The sequence below is a fragment of the Caenorhabditis remanei genome, chromosome II (genome assembly GCF_010183535.1).
Source record: "Caenorhabditis remanei strain PX506 chromosome II, whole genome shotgun sequence".
NCBI lineage: Eukaryota > Metazoa > Nematoda > Chromadorea > Rhabditida > Rhabditidae > Caenorhabditis > Caenorhabditis remanei.
In genome coordinates this window covers 12,790,617-12,817,725 of record NC_071329.1, presented here as the reverse complement: position 1 = coordinate 12,817,725, position 27,109 = coordinate 12,790,617, and the positions used below count along the sequence as shown (strand labels likewise).

General features: G+C 38.6%; 11 protein-coding genes across 11 annotated transcripts; 5 read left to right on the top strand and 6 right to left on the bottom strand.

Moving 5' to 3' along the window:
- Positions 1-356: 356 nt before the first annotated feature.
- Positions 357-2,489, bottom strand: GCK72_006496 (uncharacterized protein; the record flags this gene model as incomplete). The annotated part of the gene is made up of 11 exons (XM_003113392.2): positions 357-543; positions 588-719; positions 764-886; positions 932-1,021; positions 1,081-1,228; positions 1,273-1,430; positions 1,482-1,577; positions 1,626-1,856; positions 1,903-2,108; positions 2,156-2,227; positions 2,445-2,489. 11 exons carry the CDS (start codon positions 2,487-2,489, stop codon positions 357-359), a joined length of 1,488 nt encoding a protein of 495 aa, XP_003113440.2.
- A 220-nt stretch (positions 2,490-2,709) lies between these two features.
- On the bottom strand, positions 2,710-3,298 carry GCK72_006495 (uncharacterized protein; the record flags this gene model as incomplete). The annotated part of the gene is made up of 3 exons (XM_003113700.1): positions 2,710-2,958; positions 3,025-3,134; positions 3,223-3,298. The coding sequence occupies 3 exons, from the start codon at positions 3,296-3,298 to the stop codon at positions 2,710-2,712; spliced, it is 435 nt and encodes a 144-aa protein (XP_003113748.1).
- A 387-nt stretch (positions 3,299-3,685) lies between these two features.
- On the top strand, positions 3,686-4,957 carry GCK72_006494 (uncharacterized protein; the record flags this gene model as incomplete). Its single annotated transcript, XM_003113824.2, has 6 exons — positions 3,686-3,733; positions 3,781-3,955; positions 4,002-4,108; positions 4,169-4,331; positions 4,379-4,732; positions 4,779-4,957. The coding sequence occupies 6 exons, from the start codon at positions 3,686-3,688 to the stop codon at positions 4,955-4,957; spliced, it is 1,026 nt and encodes a 341-aa protein (XP_003113872.1).
- On the bottom strand, positions 4,612-4,981 carry GCK72_006493 (uncharacterized protein; the record flags this gene model as incomplete). The annotated part of the gene is made up of 2 exons (XM_053725652.1): positions 4,612-4,717; positions 4,809-4,981. The coding sequence occupies 2 exons, from the start codon at positions 4,979-4,981 to the stop codon at positions 4,612-4,614; spliced, it is 279 nt and encodes a 92-aa protein (XP_053589846.1).
- Positions 4,982-6,837: 1,856 nt separating this feature from the next.
- GCK72_006492 (uncharacterized protein) lies at positions 6,838-7,520 on the top strand (the record flags this gene model as incomplete). The annotated part of the gene is made up of 2 exons (XM_003113864.2): positions 6,838-7,086; positions 7,146-7,520. The coding sequence occupies 2 exons, from the start codon at positions 6,838-6,840 to the stop codon at positions 7,518-7,520; spliced, it is 624 nt and encodes a 207-aa protein (XP_003113912.1).
- Positions 7,521-7,638: 118 nt separating this feature from the next.
- GCK72_006491 (uncharacterized protein) lies at positions 7,639-11,333 on the bottom strand (the record flags this gene model as incomplete). The annotated part of the gene is made up of 15 exons (XM_053725651.1): positions 7,639-7,760; positions 7,813-8,093; positions 8,147-8,249; positions 8,297-8,450; positions 8,500-8,745; positions 8,792-8,891; positions 8,938-9,038; positions 9,092-9,377; positions 9,426-9,546; positions 9,595-9,739; positions 9,857-9,897; positions 10,119-10,229; positions 10,278-10,375; positions 10,953-11,122; positions 11,259-11,333. 15 exons carry the CDS (start codon positions 11,331-11,333, stop codon positions 7,639-7,641), a joined length of 2,154 nt encoding a protein of 717 aa, XP_053589845.1.
- Positions 11,334-13,722: 2,389 nt separating this feature from the next.
- Positions 13,723-16,335, top strand: GCK72_006490 (uncharacterized protein; the record flags this gene model as incomplete). Its single annotated transcript, XM_003113635.2, has 7 exons — positions 13,723-14,272; positions 14,318-14,443; positions 14,493-14,944; positions 14,996-15,322; positions 15,369-15,728; positions 15,777-16,193; positions 16,240-16,335. 7 exons carry the CDS (start codon positions 13,723-13,725, stop codon positions 16,333-16,335), a joined length of 2,328 nt encoding a protein of 775 aa, XP_003113683.2.
- Positions 16,336-17,384: 1,049 nt separating this feature from the next.
- GCK72_006489 (uncharacterized protein) lies at positions 17,385-19,597 on the top strand (the record flags this gene model as incomplete). The annotated part of the gene is made up of 6 exons (XM_053725650.1): positions 17,385-17,559; positions 17,612-17,796; positions 17,843-18,409; positions 18,455-18,689; positions 18,736-19,439; positions 19,490-19,597. The coding sequence occupies 6 exons, from the start codon at positions 17,385-17,387 to the stop codon at positions 19,595-19,597; spliced, it is 1,974 nt and encodes a 657-aa protein (XP_053589844.1).
- On the bottom strand, positions 18,732-19,973 carry GCK72_006488 (uncharacterized protein; the record flags this gene model as incomplete). Its single annotated transcript, XM_053725649.1, has 2 exons — positions 18,732-19,268; positions 19,887-19,973. The coding sequence occupies 2 exons, from the start codon at positions 19,971-19,973 to the stop codon at positions 18,732-18,734; spliced, it is 624 nt and encodes a 207-aa protein (XP_053589843.1).
- A 2,402-nt stretch (positions 19,974-22,375) lies between these two features.
- GCK72_006487 (uncharacterized protein) lies at positions 22,376-23,486 on the bottom strand (the record flags this gene model as incomplete). The annotated part of the gene is made up of 3 exons (XM_053725648.1): positions 22,376-22,529; positions 22,589-23,179; positions 23,299-23,486. The coding sequence occupies 3 exons, from the start codon at positions 23,484-23,486 to the stop codon at positions 22,376-22,378; spliced, it is 933 nt and encodes a 310-aa protein (XP_053589842.1).
- A 1,527-nt stretch (positions 23,487-25,013) lies between these two features.
- On the top strand, positions 25,014-26,247 carry GCK72_006486 (uncharacterized protein; the record flags this gene model as incomplete). The annotated part of the gene is made up of 4 exons (XM_053725647.1): positions 25,014-25,156; positions 25,204-25,397; positions 25,770-26,089; positions 26,140-26,247. 4 exons carry the CDS (start codon positions 25,014-25,016, stop codon positions 26,245-26,247), a joined length of 765 nt encoding a protein of 254 aa, XP_053589841.1.
- Between the last annotated feature and the right edge of the window lie 862 nt (positions 26,248-27,109).

The window sequence follows — 27,109 nt, the reverse complement described above, 5'->3', positions numbered from 1 at the left end:
CTCGTTTATTAAAACCTACACGAATCTTCATAATTACTTCTGAAAATATAAACGAAATGAAAATAGAAGATATATAAAAGTGACTGGTCACACACGAAAGTGCGTCCGCGTCCTTTTTCTTTATCGTCTGGTACCTCTCAATTTCAAATAACATGCATGCGAGCGATGGGGAGCCACGCAAGGACGCCAGGAGACAAGAAGCATGGCAAGGAGAGAAATAATTTATTTTGAAAGAAATCACAATTTGACCAAAATGGGACTCCGGGTAATATACTTGGTTCATATGGCAAGTGAAAAGGAAAAATTGCATGAAAGGATAAAAGATCAATGTACAGATTATAATTAGTACAACTATGTTATCTTCGTTTCGGTTTATTGTCGATTTGTTTCACGTTCCCATCAGGCTGCTGTGGATATTGTGAATAAGAAAACGGATATTGGCCGAAGGCATAACTTTGATACATATTAACATTGGTCATCGACTGAACAGGAGGGTGCGGCATATACTGTACATATTGTTTGTTACTATGGTTGTTCGCATTTCTGAAAGTTTCCATAATGATGTTAGAACACACACAAAAACAAACTGATTAGATGTTCCTTGTTGTCCACCGTTATTTTGATTGTTCCAAACCGAATTGTTTTGAAACCAAGGTTGTTGGTACATAAACTGTGGAGACCCGAAATGGCCGATTTGGTACATCGAAGCCGCACCATTCCTAAAACATTGTATTTATTATCTTGCAAGAAAAAGTAAACTAGCATCATTGGAGGATACATGGGATACGGGAAAGCATTTTGTGGGAGATATGGCTTTTCTACGGTGATTTTCATGAGCAGAGCGAACATATTGTCACGAGGTGCCAGAAATAACCTTCTAAGGTACCTGGAAAAATAAAGAAGGCTATATGAACAAAGAGCATGTATTTACGTCAATGAACCGGTCATATCAAGAATACTTCTGGCACTTCTTGCTGGATTCCTCGTATCATAGACATCCACAATAGTAACTGGATTTTCCCTGAATTTGACACTTTCATTATTTGAAATGGAAAAAAAAAACAAATATCGTAAACGTACTTTTGAGATCGTCCTTCAATCATTCCATTCTTCATGTTGAAACGATAATACATCATAATAGATTCTTCTGAATACTGACACGCGAACAGGTATAGAAGTTGTACGATACTCAATTTTCTCGTTTCTTTTTTGTTATGCATCGCAATGGCTATAATTTTTTGTTCGCGTTGATGCAAAATATCGGAAACCCACTGTTTTCATCCAATGGATATTTGAATTCATGGGAAACGTCCGCTAACTTCCACGATTTGAAGTGTTTGTGATGGAACAATTCAGTATGTGTCTCGTGAAGATTCGGTACAATGTCGTACCATTGTAAAACATGGATCAGCAAGAGTATCAGCGAATAACTGAATGGATTAGCATTCGTTCAAAAAAAAACTTTCTAGATGGTATCTCACGAATTGGGAAAATCGCGGAGATGATCTTCTGCACTCCCTTCTGATTTCATCCATGTTTTCAAAAAGGTAACCAATACTTTGAATCGATCATCTAATCTGAAACAAATGATTGCTATTTTCGAAACCAGCGAAACGAAAACTTACTGGCAGTATGCATTTATGTATTTTGCGGCAAGACTCGTACGGGGAGGAGTGTTTTCAAAAGTGGCACTTAAATCAACAGGAACGTTATTAATCATGAATCTTATTATTGGAACTTTGGCAGTGGATACAAATGAGATTTCTCTAATTTCATTATCTCCGAAAAAATAGTTTCTCGAATGTATATTGTTCACTAACTCGCGGTAGATGGTTTGAAGAACTGTCACAGGTAAGCTGAAAATGAAGGTAATCCTTTTCGCTTTCAGAAGAATGAACTCACGCCTTTTTCGCCCCTTCATTTGACGCACATACGCACAAATCTAGGTCACTGTCTTTTGAAGCACAATGCGTTGAAAAGCTACCAAACACAGTAACGCGATTGATTTTCACTCCTTGTGGTTCGATTTGCTTTTTAATTGTTTCGGATTTCAAGTATAATCGAATCATTGCAATATACGATTCTCTTTCAGCCGACAATTCTTCTGACTGGAACTATTTTGTTCAGTGGTTTGATGTTTTGAGTGTAACTTCACCTGTTTCTGATCTATGTACAATTTATTAATATCTTCATTTAGTGCTTTGATATATGGATGATCATTTTGAATCTGTAAGAATAGCGAATGATTTTCTATTCCTGATTAACCAGGTGAAATGACGCGTCTTCGCACAGATTAACGTTGGTTTATTGCAGGTTCAGTTGGAAAGCCACGGAAAATCGAATTTTAATAACTGAAAGCTACAAAAAGAACGAAGCTACTAGTAACCTTGGGCAGCGCAGATTCATTGTTTTTCTTTCAGCTTTTGACGCGCCAATGAACAAACCATGTTAACTACGTTAGGGAGCAGATCTTTCGGTGGTTTCAACATTGCTGTAATCTGGAATATTGAGTTTATCTCTGACCGTGTACTGAAAAGAAGCAAGCAGTTATTCTTATCGACTTAACGAATTTTACAGAAAGTACTTCATTCTGTACAATACAAATAACTTCATTTTTTCAAAAAAAAAGAATGTGGACAGAGATCCTCTGACAAAATAGCAGTAAATATAGATTACAAATTATATAAGTTAGAACAGTATATCAGAAATTTATTGGAATGTTCTCTTTGACTGGAGATCTTTGAGAACTTCTTCGAGCTCTGATTCTTCTATTTTATTTTCCAGAGACGGTACCAATGCTTTTGCTTCTTCAGCGTTCTCAGGGCACAGATTTGCGATTTGGGCGACCTCAAATTTGTGAAGATGTTTCTCAGAAAAAATTGCACGGACTGCACGGATGGTTTCACGATTTTTGAATCGAGACATTCGTCGAGCGTAATTGAGCGTTTTGATGAACACCTGGAAATAAATTGCTTTTGCGGTTACTGACTTTGAGAAAAGCGCTGGCACTGAAAGAGATCTCACCTCGCTCATCTCTTCGATTTCGTCTTTTGACTCATTCGACTGTCGACGATGTTCCAGAAGCAAGTAGACTTCGGCAGTAAGGAGTGCATCACATGTGGTTGTTTCGAATTCTGAAAATGCGTGAAATGAATAAGAAAGAGATAGGTATTACTGAAATGATTTCGATGAATAATTTAGATTATTTAAATGTAACCATACCTTTCGGAAACTTGCATTCAGCGGCGTCCTCTTCGACTTGACCGTCAGATTTTTGATTTCCTCCGCCGGACGACATTTCTGTAATTATTTCCAATGGAGAAAAGTGTTTCAGATTAAGTATAGCAGGAAAATATGTTTCTGAACTAAGGAATGTTAAAAAAAAGAAAATTAAGTAAGAAAAGCATATCACATGTCTCGAGAAAAAAACCCCATCATAAAATGCGAAAAGTGGGCGTGTCCCTGAAAGCATGCGGCAGCTGCTTTTTATGTCCCGCCCATTTCGACATGCGGCATCTGTTTGTTGCATCAATTTTTGTTTACCCCGTTGCCAATAAGTTTTACGGACTCTTTTCTATTGTGAAACCATCAATTTTTCGATTTTTTATCATTCGAATTCTTATCTGAAGTTTCTGTTGTCTTTGAAAATGCTTTGCACGTACCAAAATTTCTTTCTCAGCGCAAGATGGATGGACATCAACAAGACACTTTTCTCGGACTCGCCCCAGAGGATGTAAGTTGAAAATTCAAAACTGCCAGGGTTAATGCTTAATGTTTCAGGAGAAGTTCGCGAAGAACCTCACCGCTAAGCTCGCATTGAGCTCTCTCTCGTTGCCATTGACTGTCACCCGTACGCTCATCCAGCTTGGTCATGAGCCGTTCCCATTGTCAACTGGAAAAACTCTCATTTGCGCCGGAAGAAACGCGTATTTCCTTCCAAATGCCTTCAGTTACAGTAAGTATATATCTAAAAACGACAACAACCAAATTTGTGTTTACAGTGAAGCAGTTGGGAGAGACTCGCGGATATTTGACTCTGTGGACTGGAATCGATTCTGCTATTGTTTCGTTGGCTGTTCAAGGAATCGTCTCTCATCGGACTCAACAGGTGCGTGATCTTTATTTACAAATTTGAAGACAGTTGAGAACTGGAACTTCTGATTTACAGTACATTGACCAGTACTACCCGAATATTGGAGGACCTCCAGAGAACCAAGACAAGGAGGAAGACGAGCTCAGCGACTCTGATTCGTTCCGCAGAGTGTTGCGTAACGCATTCCGCGACTCGGTCATTCGCGTTGTTGCTGTCACCGCAGCTCGCCCATTCACTGGTGAGCTGTGCGAATTTACGAGAAATTTATTTCAATACACTTTTTAGTTTGCTTCATCCGCCAAGTCGCCCAAATAATCGGAAATGAAACCAAGTACACTACTTGCGCACAGGCATTGGGAGTCATCGGAAAACAAGAGGGACCGGGAGGACTTTTCAGTGGACTAGCTCCACAAATTCTTGGAGAGCTTCTCGTCATTTGGGGAGTTCATCTTATTACGAACGGAATTCAACGAGTGATCCTCAAGACTGAGATCGGAGACACTAAGCAGCAAGACGAATCAAAGGTCAAGGCTGCCAAGGATGTCCACAAGTTCATCCACGCTGCTGTTCCATTCGTCGTCAACTCCTTCGGCTATCCATACAGCGTGGTTTCCAGCATTATGGCTGTTGCCGGATCTGGTTTGTTTTAAAATAGAGATGTAAATTTTTGAAAACATTATTTCAGGACTTGCTGTCTCATTCCTCCCATACTCACCATCTTTCAACAACTGGCATGGAGCATGGGATTACCTCCGCCCAACTGGATTGAAGCGCGGAAGCCGCCTGTTCCTTCGTGAACAAGTTGGCGCTGTCACTGTTGGAGCCGATCAACAGCTCTACGCAAGCAACACATACTTCGCATAATGACTCCCGAACAAATTTAACCATCTCCTAAATAATGTATTTTTGTGTGCTACCTATCTCTTCTCTCTTAACCCGTCTCGGTTGTTTTAGACTCAAATCTCATAGAACGAAACCTTCAACTACTCCGCTCTAGTAGTGTTTTTCTCCTTTTATTCATCGCATTTCCCAGTAAATTATTAGCTTTAGTTTTTTTCATAAACATTATGAAGCTTCCATCATTTTCATAATGTCAGAAAATGTTGCCAAAATAGAAACATATCACCTCTTCTTCGAGCAAAAGCTTGCGATCCGATTGGCTTCTTTTTCTGCTCGTCATTCTTCAAATTCTCCGTCTTCTACACTGATTACCGTTGTTCTCGCTTCTTTAAGACAACATCGTATTCCTCGAAACTCACTGTCTTCTTTCTGGATGTGTGCTGGAATCATAAGCCAACAATATCCTGAACACATTATTCAAGGTGCTGACAGAGCAGCGGAACAAGTTGCAGCAATGCAAGTTTTCTACGATCTGGCAGCTGAAATGCCGAACCATAACCATTTACGTCAACGTTCAATTAGTGAAATGAAGAAAGCACTAGGAAAACAACAAGACCTGGAATTGGATAGAGCTGAAGAAAAACTATTACGGGCGTTGGTTACGATATCCATCCGATTACTGTAGCTAGAGCAATTATTCAATTTGATCACGAACTATTTCCAACCATCAATTTGGCTTTTTTTGAATGTCTGAATATTTGAAATTTCACTTTTTCTCTCGTAAACCTTTTCCTTCCCACTCCGATTAATCCGTCCGTGCCGACTTGAACACATACGTTTCAAATCCCGATTATTCTCGCGTTTCCATGGTGATTGGTTGTTGTTGGATTTGTTCTCTTTGAGAACCAATAACAAGAAGAACTCGAATGAGGAAATGAAAAACGAGGGACCGAGAAATTGAATAAGAGGGGACTTCCAGAAAAGTGTTCGAATGAAGACAGTAATAAATACAGTAGTAATGTAGCCGCCACGCTCGAAATCCTGGCGTTTTCAAAACTTTGGAAGGGTTTTGGATGATCTTAAAAACAGTTATAACTTATTCATCGAAATTCAAATAACAGATATTTTAATATTTCAATGTTAATACTGAAACCCATCGCCCTATCTTTTCAAGATCTAGTTTTCACAGAAACTAGAATTGTTAATCTTTACATGAAATCTTTTCGATGAGAATAGTTCAGTCATTTTTATAATATTCGCATTTATTTTTCAAATTTCAAATGTTAGTCGTTTCAAACTTGAAAAATGCATGTGAGAACTTTTTTTTTTCTTAAAGGAATGAAAATTGACATGTTGTGAGAAACGCTAAGATATGAGAATTTGAGAAGCTGAATCCATTCTATTCTTACAGTTCAACTACTGAAACTTTCTAACCTGAGATAGTTTTTCTGAAATCTCTCGAAATAGTGAATTCTGATCAAGCCAATTTCTTTCCATTTCCAAAACTTGACCATCGAATCAAATAGTGTCTCCACCCCATTCTCTTATCACCAACTAACACATTTTGTGTACGAAAACCGATCTATGTCATCATTTCAAAATGACCATCTGCTTCTCGTCGCCCGATAATGATGATAAAACATAGAGCCCTTCGTGACTTCTGCGTCTCTTGTTGTCTTTTCTCTTTCCTTTTCCAATGCCTCTTCATCGATTCTTCTGCGTCTCTGCCCTTCTTTCTTCTGATGTAATCGCAAAATGTACATGAATCACATTCTGATTCCGTGTACTGTTTTGTATATAAACCAATAGACTGAACTGTCCTTATCATTTCATTTATTCTTTCTGTTTTTATTATTTTGAATTCATTTCCAACTCGATTGATTTTGGATATATTTTCAGGTGCAATGGCTTACTTGGAGCGTGCCTATTTCGGTCTTCAATGCTTTTGGGGAGAATCGGCATGGGCCAAATTGAAGGGAGTTGTAGTGACAAGAGTTGGATATGCCGGAGGAAAACAACCAAATCCAACATACAAAAATATCAAGGATCACACTGAAATCACTGAAATCACTTTCGATCCGAAGGTTATCGAGTACTCCAAGCTGACTAACTTCTTCTGGAAACATCATAATCCAGCAGAGAGAAGAAAGAAGGTAAGAGATAAATATTTCGACATAAAAATGAACAAAATATTTTGAATCCATATTTTCAGCAATACCAATCCGCGATTCTCTACGTCAACGATTCTCAAAAGAAGGTCGCCGAGGATTCATTGAAAGCAGCCAAAGAGAAACATGGAGACATCGAGACCTATGTTGAACCACTCGACAAATTCTATCAAGCTGAAGACTATCATCAGAAGTATTGGTTCCGTCAAAAGAAGAATCTTTTTGATGAGCTCTCTCTTTTGGACACTCAGGTCGCTGAGGGAGAACTCGCCACGAAGTTGAATGCATACTGTGCTGGATTCCAAGATTTCCATGATCTCGAACGTCTTCAGAAAGAATTCGTTTTGCCTCAATCGTTCGTCGATAAGGTCAAGGAGTACGCCTTGTCTGGAGGAGACCCAAGAAATTGCCATGCTTAAATTTTCAACGAATTCAATTCTTGAATGTACAAACTCATATTATCTCAATAAACTGTTTTATCACAGAATGATTTTTGTTTGTTTGACAAAGGAAAGGGAATAAAAAAGGAACGAAAAATTAGACTGCACTTTCAGATTGGTATTTCGATTCCAATTTTGTGCGAATATTATTACAAATCATGTTGAACGGATTGGAAGTATTGTTGTCATCGTATAACACATTGCTCAGTATTGCGTATGCTGAAATTACAGACATTTTAAATATTCTCCCGTTTGAAATAAAATCTCTCACCATTGTTATCATATAAGGCTTTGAGCCCAACATCACTATTTGCAAGAGTTCCAATACAAACTGCAGCTTTGTACCGTATCCTTCTACAGTAATCCGCATGAACTGGATGAGTAAGAGATAGGAATTCAAGAAGAACTGGAATTGAGTTTTGTTCGACCATTTGATGATCAAGGTGACGGGCGGCAAGGCGGGAAAAAGCGGTTACGATTTGCTCCTGTACGAAAATAGTGGCACAGTTCTCACGATTATATGCGGAGATTAAACGGCGGATGACATTGTTTCTGAATGATTTTTTAAAAGTTGGACGAAGAGAAATTCAACTTCAAATCCTAACCTGTACATGATATCCACTCCGTTGGGATTCTGAAGAGTCACATTGTTCAAGGCAGCAGTAGCCAACAATAGAGAATCACCAGATTTACATTGATCAATCAGATCTGAAAATTAAAAGAAATTTTTCTGGAAACAATGTATTGAGACAAACCTAGAAGTCTGGAAATAATTGGTTCAACATGATTGAGACGGATAAATGCAGATTGTGGATTTGTGAGTTGAGTCAAAATTCCAGCAGCTTCTACAGAACAAATCGATGAGGAAATGGAAAGAAGGCGGTCCACAACCAAATCAAGTCCTCCTTGCTGAAAAGAAAATTGTATGTTTTTTACAGTAAACTCATCTATTTCTTACTGTAAGCAAAGCAAGAGCTCCTTTAGAAACTCCACATAGTACCGCAAGAGTTCTCAAAAGAAATCGAAGCGTATTTTCTTGTGGTTGGTCGTTTTTCATGATTCTGATCACAGATGAGATACAATTTTTCTGGATTGCCTCAATACAAAGTTCATCTCCAAACAGACAAATATGGATGAGATGTTCCAGACAAATAGGAGTGAGACGATCTTTTCCATTGGTTTCAGACAGATATTTTCCGATTATCTGAATAAGGTTTTGGCCTTCACTTGAAAAACAAGAAGGAACTTACTCTGACAAAAACCAAGAGCACTGATTCAATAGATTTACGGAGAAGAATAGCAAAGAAGTTGGTCATATTGTTCATATCTATTGTTCCCTTGTCTCGATTTCTACAATTTGATGTTTCATTGAGATGATTCAAAGAAGTTGACCTACTTTTGTAACTCTTGAACATTCAGTTTCAGTCTTGCAATTTCAGTTTTCGGAAGGTAATTCGAGCATGGCGATGATTCCAAAAGTTGTATGAATACTGACGACTGGAAAATCAATATTGAAATTTGAGTTCTTTCAAACTGTTCTAGAAAGCTACCTTCGCCAGCAAATCTCTGCAAATGCTTGGATCGAGAGGTGAAGAAAGAAGAGTGTACAATGCAGAAGATGTCCGAAGAACATGGTCCATTGTACTCGCCATTCTTGCATAACTCGGCATTCCAGTGTCATCTTCCTCCTTACTTTCTTGTCTGATTGAGCACAGTGATCTTCTCTCGATTTGATCTCCTGAGCATTGTCCTGAATCAACACTTGTGATACTGTCAGAACGAGTGCTGTATGGAGACCGAAGGATTGTGTTGGCACTGTCGGTACTTGTATCTATTCTGAAACGTTACGAAGGAATGAAAAACATTTTTAGAGTTAATGGAAACCTGTTCATCGCTTGTTGAACGTGAACTCCGTTCACTGTTACTGTGTTTGATCTTGACGAAGATGGATTCGTTGGTTGAGGAGAAAGAATTCCGTTCTTTTGAGATAATGAAGGATTGCTCGCTGAAACAAATTGTTCAGGAGGACAGTTGAAAGAAAAATAATTCTCACATTTCATAGAATTTCTTCTCAAAACTTGAAATTGTTCATAAGACGGCGGAGCAGTTCGCGGAGTTGGTGTTCGACAACCAGATGGAGAATTGCTCTTTTGACTGAGAGCTCTTGAAATGTTTCCACGGAATCCGGGCAACTTGATCTGAATTATTGGTCACATGTGTTGCCAATCAGACGAAGGAAAGGCAATTAGGATAAGATTTAGGGGGTGACGACGGGGGAAAAAAAGAAGAAGAAGAAACATAAAAAGTGAACTCACATTTCGAATTATTGCGTCTTCAGTGTCCGTTGGGCAAGATTCTAAACAAAAAAGAGTTGATTGGAGAAAAAGAAAATTGGAAAAAAAGAAGAACGAAAGTTCTAAAAGTGAGAATGAAAATTTTATGTTGGCAGTTTTCTCAGAGCAAGTTTAACGAGAGAACTAGTGAAAGAAAAGAGTGGGAATCATCTTGGAATAGCTATTTTAGAATTGTTTTTCTTCTAAACTGTTCTTTGGGAAACTAGATCATTAAACTTCCTACCTGCATGTACAGAGGAACACAAAGTAGTACTGCTTGCATTAGATTTCTCTCCAAGATTGTTATTCATCATTTCCGAAATTGTATTCTTTTCTAGTAACTGTGGAAGACTTGCTGAAACAAATTGAATCGAATTTGAAAGAGTTTAATCCAAAAATCTACCTGCACAATCATTCGCCACACTTCGAAGCCTTGCGATCCTCCTTTGAGGTTTTGGTGGTGCTGATAGGTTGCCCAATGAAGTGGAAATCATTGATTTGCTGAATGAAAAATATGAGTCAGTTGAAAGTTATGAACTATGTTCTATTACCGGAGCGCCATAGTTAGAAATTTACTAATGAATATAACTCTCCAAGTTGTATCGAATTTCTTTTCCGCACGGAATATATCATTTTCGCACCTAGCCAAAAGCCTACTGTTTGCATTTTTGATTTGACTAACGGGAGGTTAGAATGCTTGAGAAATGAGACTATTTGAAGAGACAAATGAAGACAAAAACAAATCGAAAAGAAGAATATCGATAGTAAGTAACAAAAGAATGTTGGAAAAGAGACATGCTCAACAACTCGAAGAGATCCATTAATTATGTGAGGGGATGGCGGGAAGGGATGAGATGCCACCTGTTCCATTCCAACGAAAGATACTCGAAGGAATAAAAAAAATATCTTAATAAACGAAAAATCTAGTGTCTTCTTCTTTTTCCTTCTCTTAGTGACGAAAAGAAAAAAAAGAAAATTAGAACTGTACAAAATATAAAAGTGAGTTGAATAGCCGCACCCTGTACGGTAACCTGACTCCCTTTCTGTTGTGCAAATGAACAACAAACAACCTCTTTACCTGTAGCCGACGGAGATTTTCTTGGCTCCATAAAATTCTTCATCGGGTAAATGTACAATTGATTCAGGTGTTGGAAGAAGTGGTTTCGCATATAGAATTGTCTGTAATTCGTCGTCTCTTGCATTGGCTAGACTCGTTAGCCATTGTTGCTGGAATCGGGCTGCAGTTGGCTGAAAGTTTGGAAAATCAAAAAGTATAAATGTTTTATAGAGATGTTGTGGTTTTTCGAACTATTTTCCTTCTTTTCTTCTTCAAACTACAGTAACCCAAAACTTTTAAAACTCAAAATTTTGATATCTCACTAACTTTTGGAGGTTGCGGGACGATATCAAATAAGTTATCATTTTCCAGGGAATCCCAGAATCGGGCCAATCGGGCCATATTCAGCAGAACATCTAGCTGAAAAATTTGAGTTTTTGTTTTTCAAAAAGTGAGCACAAAGAAGGGAAAAGGCGGAAAAGAAGGATCCGTCGAACCTAATAATTAGTTTCACTTTTTCAACGACGTCAAGTATAATTTTGAAAGAGATATTGTCGTTAGAAGTGTTGGTCAACTACTCGCCCCGTGTGTCTCTTCTTGTCAATGCGCAATATTATCCAAGTGGGAAGCAGCAGCCCCCATCGGGGACCACAGGGAATAGTATAAGAAATGAAGAGAGATTAGAGACAAGTGAAGGTGATAAATGATGAGTTTCTCAAAACAAACAGAGGACTTCTCCGGCCATTCGGGATCGGTTCATGCGCGGCGGCAAAACGAGAGAAAAGAGATGAATCGACGTGGTTTGGGAAGGGGGAGACGGAAGAAAAAAAAACGACGAAATGTCAAAAAATTGGAGGAGCAAATATGCCAATTGGATTCAGGAATCCGGTCTGGGTTCGAGAAGAAGAAGAAGAAGAAGCATTGAACATGTTTTGAGAGAGAGAGAATGCAAATCAGCTGGTGGGTTACAAAGCGATGAGAGGTCACCTGAGGGAGTGCTCTTCTCATCGGAACAATTGGTGTATTGGAGTAAAGATATATAGGATAAGAACTTGGAAGATGAGGTCAAATGGTGAAATCAATCAGATTATTGTAGTTTTATTCCGTCCTTTTTCTATTTCCTTTTGGAAAATAATTATTTTGAAAAAGTTTATCCATGTTCTACAAGTATTTTTTTATTAAGATTTCTGAACGTTTCTGAAAAAAATCCTGAAGAAATCTGAAATCACTTGGCAATACGGAAATCAAAACAAGTGGTTCAAGTGGCGGAATCATATGAAAACAACTTGAATTATTTTTTCTGATGTTCAAAACAAGTTAAATCGTTCTTATAGCAACGCAACACAATTTCTAACTATAATATTTAGTTTATTTCGAGTGAAACAAATATGTTATTCAATGAATTACAGATTCGCCTTCTTTTGGTTTTCTAGAGGGGATTACGGTATAGAAAATGAGTATCTGAAGTAAAACTTTCTCAAACATTGGATACCTTCCACCAGCAACGAGTTGAATTCTAACTTGAAAAAAAGCGTAATGAGAAGCCATTTCTAAAACAGTTAGGGTAACTAGAACGGAGTTTTAACTTGATTACATTTGAAGAAAATTGCTCGGAGAAGAACATTTGAAACTAAAGGTTATCGTTAACATAATTTTCTTTCTTTTCTGCAAAGTTAATGGACTTTTTATGATGAGTGCAAACACTTAACTTTGAAAATTGTGTTATGTGTTTTTTTCTGAAAACTAGAGAAAAAACTGGATCTATTGACTAGTTTACGAACAATTTTGAAGCCAGGAAATGAATCTGAAAAGTGCAATAGGCGGTGTGATATTGGAGAATAACACCTATCTCGTGGGTTCTATGGCAGATATAAATCAGCCAAAAAACCCGCTGTGATCCTCTTGGCTTCTTGATGATAAAAAAGAGATAAATGAGTGTCTCCTTTGCTCTGGCTCCGCATCAAAACGTCACAAAACAGTGGAGTTGATGAGTGACACATGACTGATTCGATGGAGGTTTTTGCGCCCACTATCTTCAATTGTTCTCGAATTCGGGATCATGCCTGAAATTTTTTCCAGCACACGCATTACACCACAAGATGACGGAAGCGACAGAGGCATCCTCATTTCAGACCAACGAAGCTCCGTAATAACGCACTGAGCGCTGTTTACCGTAAATCGACACGTCTACTGTGGCTGTCGCACTTTTTACGGTGACTGACCTCAATTCTCAGAATTGATGATTATTATCTTTGAAAATATTAAGCAATTAAGAAACTATTTGAAACTGAAAACTTGTCCGAAAGTTCTGAATAATTTTTATTATTATGTTATGCTTATTTTTCATCTATATCCTTCTTTTGTTTTAATACGAAAGCTCTATAATGATCAGTGGTTCCCTAAAAATTCTAGAGTCATCCGACTTGAAATGTTTGCCTACCCGAAATAATAGAATGATATCGTCTTTTTCGTATTTTCGGCCCCATGACGACTTGTGACTCATTCGAATTTCGTAACCGCAATTCTAGCTCCGCCCATTCGTTATTCCTCACTACTTTCTCATGGCTGTTTTTTTTTCAATCCTAAAATTCAGTTTCAGCTCTAAGTATGTCTGTTCACTTTTTAAACTTATTTTTCTGGTCTTTGAAACTGATGTTGATGTTTTTTGTTGGTTTTCGGCGTTTTCTATTCCGAGTAAACACGCACACAGCACGCTCATAAATGAACCGTTTTTGCTCGTTCTCCTCATGACTTCATTTTCTTAAATTATCTCTTTAATTTAAATTTTCAGATGCATCGTTGGATCAATACTTCATTATACCTATATGTGATAGTCGATATTGTCATCACTAATCTATCATTTGGTTATTTTGCTCCCGGCTGGAAATTCAACAAAGATCTATTCCTCAACATCACCACATTCTCTCTTCCATATCATTTCACAACATCTCCACTTGAATTCCAAATATTCTTATTCATTCGACAAGCATTTTGCGCCATAGCAGTGCTTCTCAACATTCTCGGCAAAAAAGAGAAAACGAAGCATCTTCTCCCGATTGTCACTTTCAACGCAGTTATCACCTATTGCTTTTCACTGGTCAAATTCCTTGCCTTCTCAGAAGACTATGAGCAACTATATTACCCAGGAGTCTGGTTTTCTGTTGTATGGGCAATCCTGTCTGGAGCCATCCAGGTCTTAGTATGGTACTTCGTGCTATCTTCTCAGTCATTCGACTATCACCGACTGCTAAGTACAACAGCTGATAGCGAAGACGTTCCTTCTCCTGAAACAGCCGCTGATTCAACATCAGATACTCCATCAAATAGTAATGTCGAAAGCGGTTAGTACAACGTTTTTCTCACCAGTTTTAACTGAACAATTTCAGGAGCCACTTCTCCGACTACACCGAGAGCTCCACTCCGTCAAGTTCTCAGACAACTTATGTCTTACTGTGGACATCAATGGCCATGGTTTGTTGCAGGATTCTTTTTCCTCATCATCTATGCAGTTGGTGAGTAATTTGACATCTTCACTAAAATTTATATTCCAAAAATTTGCAGCTCGAGTGTTCATTCCGAACTACACTGCTCAAGTTATATCAGACATTGTTAACCGAGGCGGAACTGCCGTTCTTCTTCACTCAATTTTCATATTAGGTATTCTTACTGCTACCAGTTCTTTCTTCGGAGGTCTTCGTGGAGGATGCTTTGACTATGCAACAGCTTTAGTCGCTCTCCGAATTCGTTTGGATCTTTTCACGTCTCTAATCAACCAGGACATTGGGTTTTTTGATACAAGTAAAACTGGTGAAACAATGTCTCGACTCACGTCTGATTGTCAAACCATTGCTTCCACAGTTTCTACAAATGTTAACGTTTTCATGAGAAACGGTGTGATGCTCATTGGCGCAGTCGTTTTCATGTTTGTAATGTCTTGGCGCCTTGCAATGGTCACATTCATTGCTGTCCCATTTGTCGGTTTCATAACGAAGGTGTACGGAAAGTTCTATGATGTAAGTTATCATTATTCAAAAGACGATTGAATTCATATTTATTTTTTAAAGAAAATTTCTGAAAAGTTGCAACAAACTATCGCTGATGCTAATCAAATGGCAGAAGAAGTGCTGTCGACAATGAGAACTGTTAGAAGTTTCGCTTGTGAGAAAAGAGAGAAGACAAGATTCGAAAAACTTCTCTCGAGCACGCTCAGTGTCAACAGAAAGAGAGCTCTTGCTTATATGGGATACACTTGGAATAACGAATTCTGTAACAATGCGATTCTCATCGCCGTTTTGTGGTATGGAGGTCATCTCGTTTTGAATGACAAAATGAAAAAGGAGCAGTTGATCACATTCCTTTTGTATCAAATGCAGCTTGGAGAAAACTTATATGTTTGTTCGAAAGTATCTTTTCAAGTTAATCTTCATTAATTTTTAGATGCTCTCATATGTGATGTCTGGATTGATGGAAGCTGTTGGTGCATCAAGAAAAGTGTTCGAGTTGGTTAATCGTAAGCCACAATTTGAGTTGAATGGAAGGCTGAAACCCACCGTAAACGGAAACATTACTTTCTCCCACGTCGGATTCACCTATCCTTCTCGTCCAAACAATCCGGTTCTCAAAGACCTGACACTCAGCATCAAGGCTGGAGAGACTGTTGCTCTTGTCGGTCCCAGTGGAGGAGGAAAATCCTCAATCGTCTCGCTCATAGAACACTTCTATGAACCAAATGATGGAACTGTTAGCCTCGATGGTGTACAAATTAAAGACATCAATCACATATACTATCATCAGAAGGTAAGCTTTGTTTCAAATTGTTTGAATGGTTCTATAAATATTTTTTAGATTGCACTAGTTGCACAAGAACCGATCCTGTATAACGGATCAGTTAGACATAACATTCTTTATGGATGTGACTTTGCAACGGAAGATGATATGCTCAACGCATCGAAAATGGCGAATGTTCATGATTTTGTTATGGAATTAGAAAAGGGATACGATACAAATTGCGGAGAAAAAGGAGTGCAGATGAGCGGTGGTCAGAAGCAGCGAATTGCGATTGCAAGAGCGTTGGTTCGTAATCCGGCTGTTCTGATCCTTGACGAAGCTACAAGTGCTCTTGATACAGAATCTGAGGCTTTAGTTCAGCAAGCTCTCAGCAGGTGTGCACAAGAAAGAACTGTCATTATCATCGCCCACCGGCTTTCAACGATAGAGAAGGCTAGTAAGATTGCTGTAATTGTAAAAGGACATCTTGTTCAGGTATGTTCAAACTTATGAATAAACATGTTATCAATGTAATTTCCAGATGGGAACCCACTCCGAATTGATGTCAGAGACCGATGGAACATATTATTCACTTGTTTCCCGCCAAATGTTGAGCGCAAAAGTCGGAGAAGAGTAGATCTTCTCGCTGAGATGACCTACTAAATATTTCTGTTTGTTTTCTTCTCTTGTTAACCATGTCGTAACTGTATCTTATGGAATTTCATCGGTGACCCATTTCTACTTTTTTATGCAGTGCATATTTGATTCACGTGTATTTTCCACGATTTTCTCTCTTTCGTCCGTTGTGCTTCCTGTTAATGCATGTATTCATGTCATTTGTTCTAATTTATAAGTTTTCAGAAGAAATAAATCTTGATAGTTTTTCCCTGAATCTTTAATTAGGAACTGTTTATGAATTCGAAAAAATCACCGGGCTGTTGAACTGAAAAAAAAAAGAGTTTGTTTTCATAAATTTCATTTATTAAATGGATTTAAAGGAGTATATTTTACCACGAGAAAAAATATTTACCACGAGAAAAAATGAGGTTGAAACCATGCGGAAGGCTTGCAAACGCCGCACGGTTCAAGCCACGCCCACAGGATAAAATTTCTCAAATCATCATTCTTGACCTATTTTTGTTGATCAGTAACCAGTTTGGATTTCGTTATCTTAATTCACAAACTCCGTTCGTTATCGCTTTATTATACTCACTTCTATCGGAAAATTTGGTCGCCTGTTAATAAGAATGACCCACTTTTGAAGGCTTTGAACAAAAATCATCGCAGCGCTGTCGTCTAGCTGTGACCAGAAATTTCTTTCTACGTTCATCCTTCAGTGCTTCTTCTAATAGCGTAGATAAAAACATACGTCACTTTTTATTTATTAAACGTGGCCTTAAGAAAGCTCTCGAAATATCGGGAAATTGCCAACACTAGTACACGTCATCATAGCTAGTACACGTTGCATTGGCCACCGGCGACCGCCTCAATATAAGTGCGGCGGCGGCCGTTCTTTGTCAGTCTTCGATTCTTCTTCCTTTCGCTCTCGCTTGCATTTATCCTCTTTCGACTCGTGTTTTGATTTTAAAACTTTTTCGTTTTTCCTATTCTAAAGTTATGTTTTCAGTCAAACAGTGAAAAATCGATTACAAGTTTCACCTGACCGCACCAACACAACGAGAAAAAATGAAAGTTTTCTCGTTCATTTTGTTTGCCTTCGTGGCAAGTGTTTTCTGTGAAGAAGAGGTAGCAGCCGACAAGGAGAAGTTGGGAACGATTATTGGCATCGATCTCGGAACCACCTACTCGTGCGTCGGAGTTTTCAAGAACGGACGAGTTGAAATCATCGCCAACGACCAAGGTTTGTTTTGATCATTGCTTGTCTGAAATTTGTACATGGTTCCAATTTTCAGGAAACAGAATCACCCCTTCATACGTGGCTTTCTCTGGAGAGCAAGGAGAGCGACTCATTGGAGACGCCGCTAAGAACCAGCTCACCATCAATCCAGAGAACACAATTTTTGACGCCAAGCGTTTGATTGGACGATTCTACAACGACAAAACTGTCCAAGATGACATCAAGCATTGGCCATTCAAGGTAAAAATAGATTTTCGTGTTTCTTTTTAAACTTATTCCTTTTCAGATTGTTGATAAGTCGAACAAGCCAACAGTTGAAGTCAAAGTTGGATCCGAATCGAAACAATTCACTCCAGAAGAAGTTTCCGCTATGGTTCTCACCAAGATGAAGCAAATCGCTGAGTCTTATCTCGGACACGAAGTGAAAAATGCTGTTGTCACAGTCCCGGCATACTTCAATGATGCTCAGAGACAAGCTACCAAAGATGCTGGAACCATTGCAGGACTCAACGTTGTCAGAATCATCAATGAGCCGACAGCTGCCGCAATTGCCTATGGGTTAGATAAGAAAGAAGGAGAACGCAATATTCTCGTCTTCGACTTGGGAGGTGGAACTTTTGACGTGTCCCTTCTCACCATCGACAACGGTGTTTTCGAAGTTCTTGCCACCAATGGAGATACCCACTTGGGAGGAGAAGACTTCGATCAACGAGTCATGGAGTACTTCATCAAGCTCTACAAGAAGAAGTCTGGAAAAGATCTTCGCAAGGACAATCGCGCTGTTCAGAAACTCCGCCGTGAAGTGGAGAAGGCTAAGAGAGCCCTCTCGACACAGCATCAAACCAAGATCGAGGTAAACTGCATTATTTCATCACGTAAACTAACTCTTCTTTTTCAGATTGAATCGCTCTATGACGGTGAAGACTTCTCGGAGACACTCACTCGTGCCAAGTTCGAGGAACTCAATATGGATCTTTTCCGTGCCACCTTGAAACCGGTCCAAAAGGTACTCGAAGATGCCGACATGAAGAAGACGGATGTCCACGAAATTGTTTTGGTTGGAGGATCCACAAGAATTCCAAAGGTTCAGCAACTCATCAAAGACTTCTTCAATGGAAAAGAACCATCTCGCGGTATGAATTCAGTATTAATTACTTTAAATACAAATTCATTTTTCAGGTATCAATCCGGATGAGGCCGTTGCTTACGGAGCTGCCGTTCAAGGAGGAGTTATCGGAGGAGTTGAGAACACAGGAGACGTCGTCCTTCTTGATGTCAACCCACTCACGATGGGAATCGAGACAGTTGGAGGAGTGATGACCAAGCTCATTTCCAGAAACACAGTCATCCCAACAAAGAAGAGTCAAGTGTTCTCTACTGCCTCCGATAGCCAAAGCGCCGTCTCCATCGTAATTTACGAGGGAGAACGACCAATGGTTAAGGATAACCACAAGCTCGGAAACTTCGACCTCACCGGAATTCCTCCAGCTCCACGTGGTGTTCCCCAAATCGAAGTCACCTTCGAAATTGATGTCAATGGAATCCTCCACGTCAGCGCCGAAGACAAAGGAACCGGAAACAAGAACAAGATCACCATCACCAACGATCACAATCGTTTGAGTCCGGAAGATATCGAGCGTATGATCAACGACGCCGATAAGTTTGCCGCTGACGATCAAGCAATCAAGGAGAAGGTTGAATCTAGAAACGAACTGGAGTCATACGCCTACCAGATGAAATCTCAAATTGGAGACAATGAGAAGCTCGGAGGAAAGCTTTCGGATGAAGACAAGGTCTCCATTGAATCTGCTGTTGAAAGAGCTATCGAATGGCTCGGAAACAACCAGGACGCTTCCACCGAGGAGAATAAGGAACAAAAGAAGGTATGTAATAAAAACTAGCGAAGACTATAAATTATGTAACATTTTTTCAGGAGCTCGAATCGGTTGTCCAGCCAATCATCTCCAAGCTTTACTCGGCTGGAGGTGAAGGAGGAGAACAAGCTGCTGAAGAGCCAGCGGAGGATCACGATGAGTTATAAGGACTCTGGCACCCTCCATCTACTTGTTATTTCTTCGGGTCACCGTTCAAAAGATGCTTTACCCCGCCATACTTTCCAATCCCGCATCCCCATCACCATCCCATGTACGAGTTTAGTGAAGACAATTGTCTTCTTTTTAAATTATATTTGCTTGTCTTGTAAAATAAATAATTTATTTGCTTAATCCTGTGATTTAGTTGAACTGCAAGCAGCACATGGGGTAATTCAGAATTCGGAAACTTAAGAAAAACAATAAGCAGTGTGGTATGAGGGACTATGTCGTACTAACCGACCTCTCCTCTTGGCCGGATGATTTCCCTATCGGTGTTCCGTTTGTAACTCTCCGAAGTGGTGTTTCCACACTGGAAGTAGTCATAAATAGTAATTATGAAGTCTGCAGCATTGACAAACAGCACGAATTTCACAAGAATAAACTGTATTGCAATATATCATTCTTATATATAAAACGCGTGTGGGCGCTGTCTGTGGATTTGTCGGTGTGTTTTTCAGGATGTCCGCAAGGTTTTTGAGAAATAAAGGGGAGGGCGCGCCTTGGGCAAAAGTCGAACTCTCGCCATTTCAGCGACAGGCGTGAGCGTTAACCACCACAGGTGAATCGCGGCGAGCGTGTAATTTGTCAAATATTGTTCGCGAACTTGTCCCGATACGTACAAGCGATGATACCTATTATTGGTGTGTAATTGGAAAATCGCGAATATTGATGAATTATTCGCATATTGCTCGCAAATCGCGACTAAAATCGTATGATATTTGTGTAATCGCGATCGGTAATTGTTCACCTATCGCGAAAATTATTGGAATTCGCTGGGTTTGAAAAAAAATATTTATTGAAAATAGTACATAAAAAAAGGACAAAAAAGGGTAACATAAAAAGGGGAAGGATGATTCAAATTATACAAAGTAAAGAAAGTTATAAATTATTTTCGTCCTCATGAGCTTCGCCTCCTTTTTGAAGATGCAGCTCCTCTCCAAACAGCTTCCTTGATTCGTGGCCGTCGCTGGTGTTGTTCATGGGGTTGAGGGGTATTTCGATGCTATAAAATAGCAATTAGTACTTTTAACAAAAGTTTTTTATATTACCTAAAGATGTTTCCATATATTCTCAGCTTACGAGCCGTAGAAACATTGAAATTAGTCGTTCTTCTTGATCCTCTGGTCGCATTGTGAGTCCATTTCCGACGGTTTTTTTTCCGAATTTGTTTGAATTACCATCCTATACTGTCCTATCCAAATCTGAAAATATGTCTCCATTTATCATTAGACTCTCAATGTGATTTCAGACAAACCTCTTCTTGTTGATTGTCCAAGCAGTCTTTTAGTTTTTTTTAGGTTGTCACATTGAGAGGTGCTTTTACAGAGAGCGGTAAAAATAGGAAAAACAGATGAAAATAAAGAAAAAAAGACTTGGAAAATATGTCTCGCCCACATTTTCGCGATTTACCTATTACTTATCATACTTTTCGCGATTGTCCGATATTTCGTCAATTATTCATGGATGTGTATATTTTCGCGATCATGCGAATTACAACTCTTCAATTTTCGCGACCTATGAGCAATTTTCCTATTACTTGTAAACGTATGATTATTCATGAGTCGCGATTCACCTGTGACTCGGCCACGTGAACACTTTTGTTAGAGGGTGAACAGGAAAATAAGAAGAGGCCAGCTGGATGAAGCGCCGAAGGCGCGGCAGCCAGGCTGGTTGTAAAACAATTCGTTGAAAAAGAATTTACAATTTGAAAAACACAAGTTTGATGAATGGGATTAGATGCCAGTAAAAAATCAAATGTATTCGGTTGTGAAAGAAAAATTCTGTACATTTAAAAATTCGAGGCGGTTTTCACTCACTGATAAAACAACTTCTTAAATCTTAATTTATGGAAAGTCATGTACGACCAACTTATTTTAATCAGTGAAATTGGAATTCATATTTCAGCGTACTTGAAGACGTTTGAAGATGCTGAAAGACAGACTTTCCAACGATGTTGAATCGAGCAACATCAACTTTCATTATTCTCTACATTTCCTTCCCTTTTCAGAGAATAATGACAGCCAGAATTCTGAAATTGCACTGTTGCTATATTTAGGAACTACAGTAGCTTCCTGTTTTGTCCTGAAAAATATATTGAAAGTAATTTCGAACATTTCAATTCTAATTTAAAATGTCTAAAAGTGCTTTACAAGATACGCACGGGAAACGAAATTCGATAAATCGCATATTTTTATTTACATGACCGGTGCATCAAAAATAGAAAGTCTTATAATTGTTTATGATTGTTTTTTCGATAAAAACTGCCAGGATCTTCATTTCGACTACTATCGACTTGCTATCATGTGCTTTCCTTGTACAATCGGAATATCTCAGATTCGTCCTTAATTTTTGAATGTCTCTACAATTGGAATGTCGAAATATTTGTTGACCTCGTAATTGGTGCAATTATAAATAATAGTTCAAATTAATTCGGTTACTGTATCAACGGAGTCCCGTTTCTGGTGGACAGATGAAAAGTTAAATAGAAATGAGCTGATTAAATAGAAATGACCATTTAAAAAATTTATGTTGCTGGAAGCACAGACATAATAGATGCTATAAATTATAACAGATCCAATAAAAATACAAGTTGAGAGTGAATAATATGAAGAAAAAGGAAAACAGTTGAAAACTTGTAGCATAAAAAGTAAAGTGAAGACAAAGTTGTTATACAATGACATTGCCAAAGTATGAATGCTCTTTGATATAAATTATTAAGATTGAATTTAATTTTTCAAAACCAGAAAATGTAACTGTTCATAAGTAGCCCTAACCAATGCACGTGAGCCATCGCTTTGTCTTCTGAGAATCCCGCTTCTCAGCATGTATTTCTTGATGTCATACAGAAAATAGAGAAGCTCCTCACAGTAATCGTGAACTCTGAAACAAATACAATTGGTCTATAGATATAAAAACGGTTTTTGTAATTATCCACTTACGGTTCATCATATTCGATTTTATCAACTTCTGGATCCCATGCTTCCAAATTGAAATTATCCATTATAAGGTGAGCGTCATTAGCAACGCTTCTGAAAATTGACACAGCTTTCAGACGTGTATTGTTCCCTTCCAACCAGTTATTCAAAAGATCAATCATATCTTTCTTGGGTAACGTGGAACTCTGGAACACTATATTTTCACATTTCACTTTGAGCAAAAGCGTTATATCCAGCCAAGGAGACCAGTCGACAAACAAATTCTTGATTTCAAGAAATTTGCAGGAATGTTTCAATAGCCTGTCTGGGACGCATCTTTTAGAGAAAAGTGCTCGTGTAACATGAAACTTTTCGAAGAACTCATCAGCGACTGTTGAATTCACCGAAGATTGGAGGAATGTGACATCTCTGACTGTATTTGTATACGGTAGTTCATCCATATAATCCAGAGACAGTTTGAATTGCATTTCCGGCTTCACATGAAACACCTCACACATATGGGAATGGAGTGCAGTTGCGAACCTTTTTCGAGATGAAACGTCTTCACATCTACACACCAATGTGGGGATGTTGAGTTTTCTATGGAACGTCACTCTGAAATAATGAATATCAATATCTATCAGTACAGTTTTCACTTGACTTTCACTTTGAGCTGCATGAATATTTAACCCTGGTTCAAATACAGTAAGAAAATATATTCTTCAAAAGCTAACCTGCAGTCTAAATGCACATCTTTCAATTTGAGTCGAGTCCGATTATCTAGATTTTCACTCTCCATTGCTATCTTCTTCCAAGTCCAGCTCAGTAATATTTGTTCTTTTTCTGGTTTTTCCACAAATCCATAACTCATCTTCTCTGGCTTATCCAGAATGAAAATGGTATAAGTTGGAGTGTGACGCATTCGTGAAACAAGAGTTCGAGTTTTCAATGAGCAAAAAGAGAAGAGAAGTAGCTCACGGGGCTCGAGATGCTTCAGAATATTCTCATAGACCAGAAATGGGAAATTTAGAAACCTCATTGTTCTGAAAAAGAAAAACCGCTAAAAAATATGTTAAGGAATATTGAAAAGAAGAGAAAGAAAATAATAGAATCAATAATTGGGGAGAGTTCTCATGAGAATAGTGCCTCTGGATTTTGGTCATGCGAGACTGAAAATAGAAAAGACACGAACCATGCTTAAAAAGAAAACTGTTCTTGAGATTGAGTTTAACTTTTTAAAGAGTAGAATCAACTACTCTAGATATTCCAAAACTGCACGTTTGAATCATAACGAACACAACGACGTCACATTACGTCTGCCCACACACAACGTTCTCTGAGTACTTGACACTGCACTGTCTCCCAAAGTCTTCTTGGACACACATACAGTATGTCGTTGTCCACCACCTCTCCGTGTGGTCCCTTATTGATTGTTCTCCACGTAGCCAGGGCCATGAGAAAAATAATAGTAGTTTGACTAGATTAATAGTTTTTAAATTTTTCGGAAAAAATAAACTTTTTCAAATCGCAATACTAGTTTTTACCATTTACGTTGTTTTGAACTGTTGTTTTATAACACCTTAAATCTTTCCAGACTGTGTTTCTCAATTACTGATGCAGAAAAATGAAGTTGCTTCGGTTTCCACAAATTGTTCAAGTTTTGGTTTTTCAACATTTAGGACTGGATGGTCTTTTCATACTTTCCCTTTGTTCGCAAAAAATGAGAAACCAGATTAAATCGACATTTTGGGCAAAGTCAACGGGATTGAGTATGGTGTTAGATTCACTGAGAGAAGAAGGATATATTTATTTCGAAGGATTGTTCGCTTGTTTTAAAGTAATCACTTGGGTCGTTGAGAATCCTGAAACAACTCCGCGGGAATCGAGTGTACTTTTTTTGAAGTTGGATAACGATATGATTTCTTGCGGGTGAGTTGGGAACCTAATCTATCTTCCAACTCAATTCCAGACATTACTTTCCAGGTTGAGTTTCGATACGGACACAGGTCATCCAACTTTTGGCTTTGATGAAGATAATTGGAAATCTGCACCCATTTTGATGTACAACTACATTTCTGACCTGTTCCACACATCTTCTGATATTCAGTTTATTACAAATACGCGAAGTTTCGAAGACTTGCCAAATATCAAAGTTTTCAAGAATTTCTATCACGAAGGTCTCAGATTAGCTGGCTCGAAATTGGATGTATTTTTTGAAACTCACGAAATTACTAATTGTGCAGTGATCCTCCCATATATTATGACTGATAATTTATTTGCCAGGGGATCAATTAAGAGGAGATCCAGTTTACTGAAAATTAAACATTTGCTGGTGTACAAAGCTAATTTTTTAGTTATAAATAATATATTAAGTTTTCGCGGAAGTCATGCCGTTTTCTTGGAATCATATATCAAAAACAACGATATCAAGAAATTTTTGAAGCTCTGGATGGCTGGCCGTTTTCGGAGACTCCAATATCTTCTTATCACCAAGCTTTACACTCCATTCAACCCAGAAGCTATTTTGGAGAAATTCAATACGATGCCTTTTGACGAATCAAGGAGATCAGCTATGTACATAAATAAATCAACGTATGTTTTAAGTCTCACTGACTGATTCGAAATTTCTTTTATTTTAGAATGATCGACTTCATTCCTGCCGATTGTAAGCAGCCAGACTGGTCAAAAGGAGTTGATATCGAAAGAGAAACAGATTCCATGTTGGCTACAATTGTTTTGGAAAGAGATCAATTTCATTTCTGTGTTTGGAAAGATCGTTTTCCAAAACAGATCCCCACAACACCTGATTACAACGGAATTCCAAAATGCTTACGTAAGGGGATGTTTGTCCCATACAGAAGTACAGATTTCATTCAACTTTAATTTTATTCTTTAAATAAATAATTATATGAATACCAACTTTGTTTCTTCTTCATCAGATGAATACGCTACCGGAAGAGTTAAATGAGATTTAAGACACAGCTTTTCAGACTCCGCCCCCTCTTACATTTACAATACTGCAGGTAAATGTAATCGTGGGTCTTGTAAATATCTAAATTGAAGTTATGAAAAATTCAACTTTCTTATAACGTGAATCGAGAAGCGTGTGAAAACTTTTACTTTCAGCAAACTAATTGTTTGATTCACCAAAATCTTTCTTGTTTACTTACCAAGTTTTTTCCTGAAAGTACACTACAAACCGAAGACAAAGGAACCGGAAACAAGAACAAGATCACCATCACCAACGATCACAATCGTTTGAGTCCGGAAGATATCGAGCGTATGATCAACGACGCCGATAAGTTTGCCGCTGACGATCAAGCAATCAAGGAGAAAGTTGAATCTAGAAGCGAACTGGAGTCATACGCCTACCAGATGAAATCTCAAATTGGAGACAATGAGAAGCTCGGAGGAAAGCTTTCGGATGAAGACAAGGTCTCCATTGAATCTGCTGTTGAAAGAGCTATCGAATGGCTCGGAAACAACCAGGACGCCTCCACCGAGGAGAATAAGGAACAAAAGAAGGTATGTAATAAAAACTAGCGAAGACTATAAATTATGTAACATTTTTTCAGGAGCTCGAATCGGTTGTCCAGCCAATCATCTCCAAGCTTTACTCGGCTGGAGGTGAAGGAGGAGAACAAGCTGCTGAAGAGCCAGCGGAGGATCACGATGAGTTATAAGGACTCTGGCACCCTCCATCTACTTGTTATTTCTTCGGGTCACCGTTCAAAAGATGCTTTACCCCGCCATACTTTCCAATCCCGCATCCCCATCACCATCCCATGTACGAGTTTAGTGAAGACAATTGTCTTCTTTTTAAATTATATTTGCTTGTCTTGTAAAATAAATAATTTATTTGTTTAATTCTGTGATTGCGTTGAATGGGTAATTCAGAATGCAGAAACTTATGAAAAGTAACTATTTAACAGGTGTGGTATGAAGGACTATGTCGTACTAACTGACCTCTCCCTTTGGCCGGATGATTTCTCTATCGGTGTTCCGTTTGAAACTATCCGAAGTGGAGTTTTAACACTGGAAAATAATTGCTCATTTTTCGATCATTGGACGACTACTATTGACTTGCTACAGAACGCCATGTGTTTTCCTTGTACCATCATTCTTATATATAAAAGACAATTGGGCGTTGTCTGAGGCGCTGTCCGCAACGGTTTTGGGAAGAGGAGAGAAACTTAGCCAGGAGGCAAAACCGAACTGGCGTGCTTTGGAAAACGACCGCCGCTTTAAACCACTCGGCCATGCGGGCACATTCGAAAGTCAATGACCACGTGAATGAAGAGAGACCAGCCGGCTCAACCGCCGAAGGCGGGGGAGACAGGCTGGTCTCTCAGATTCGTCGTTGTTGAATGTCTCTACAACTGGAAAGGCTAAATAATTATTTATTTTATTGGTGCAAATATAGTTCAAATTTATTCGGTTACTGTATCAACGGAGTCCTGTTTCAGTTTCAGGTGGACAGATGAAAAGTTAAATAGAAATGAGCTGACTAAATTGAAATGACCATTTAAAAAATTTATGTTGCTG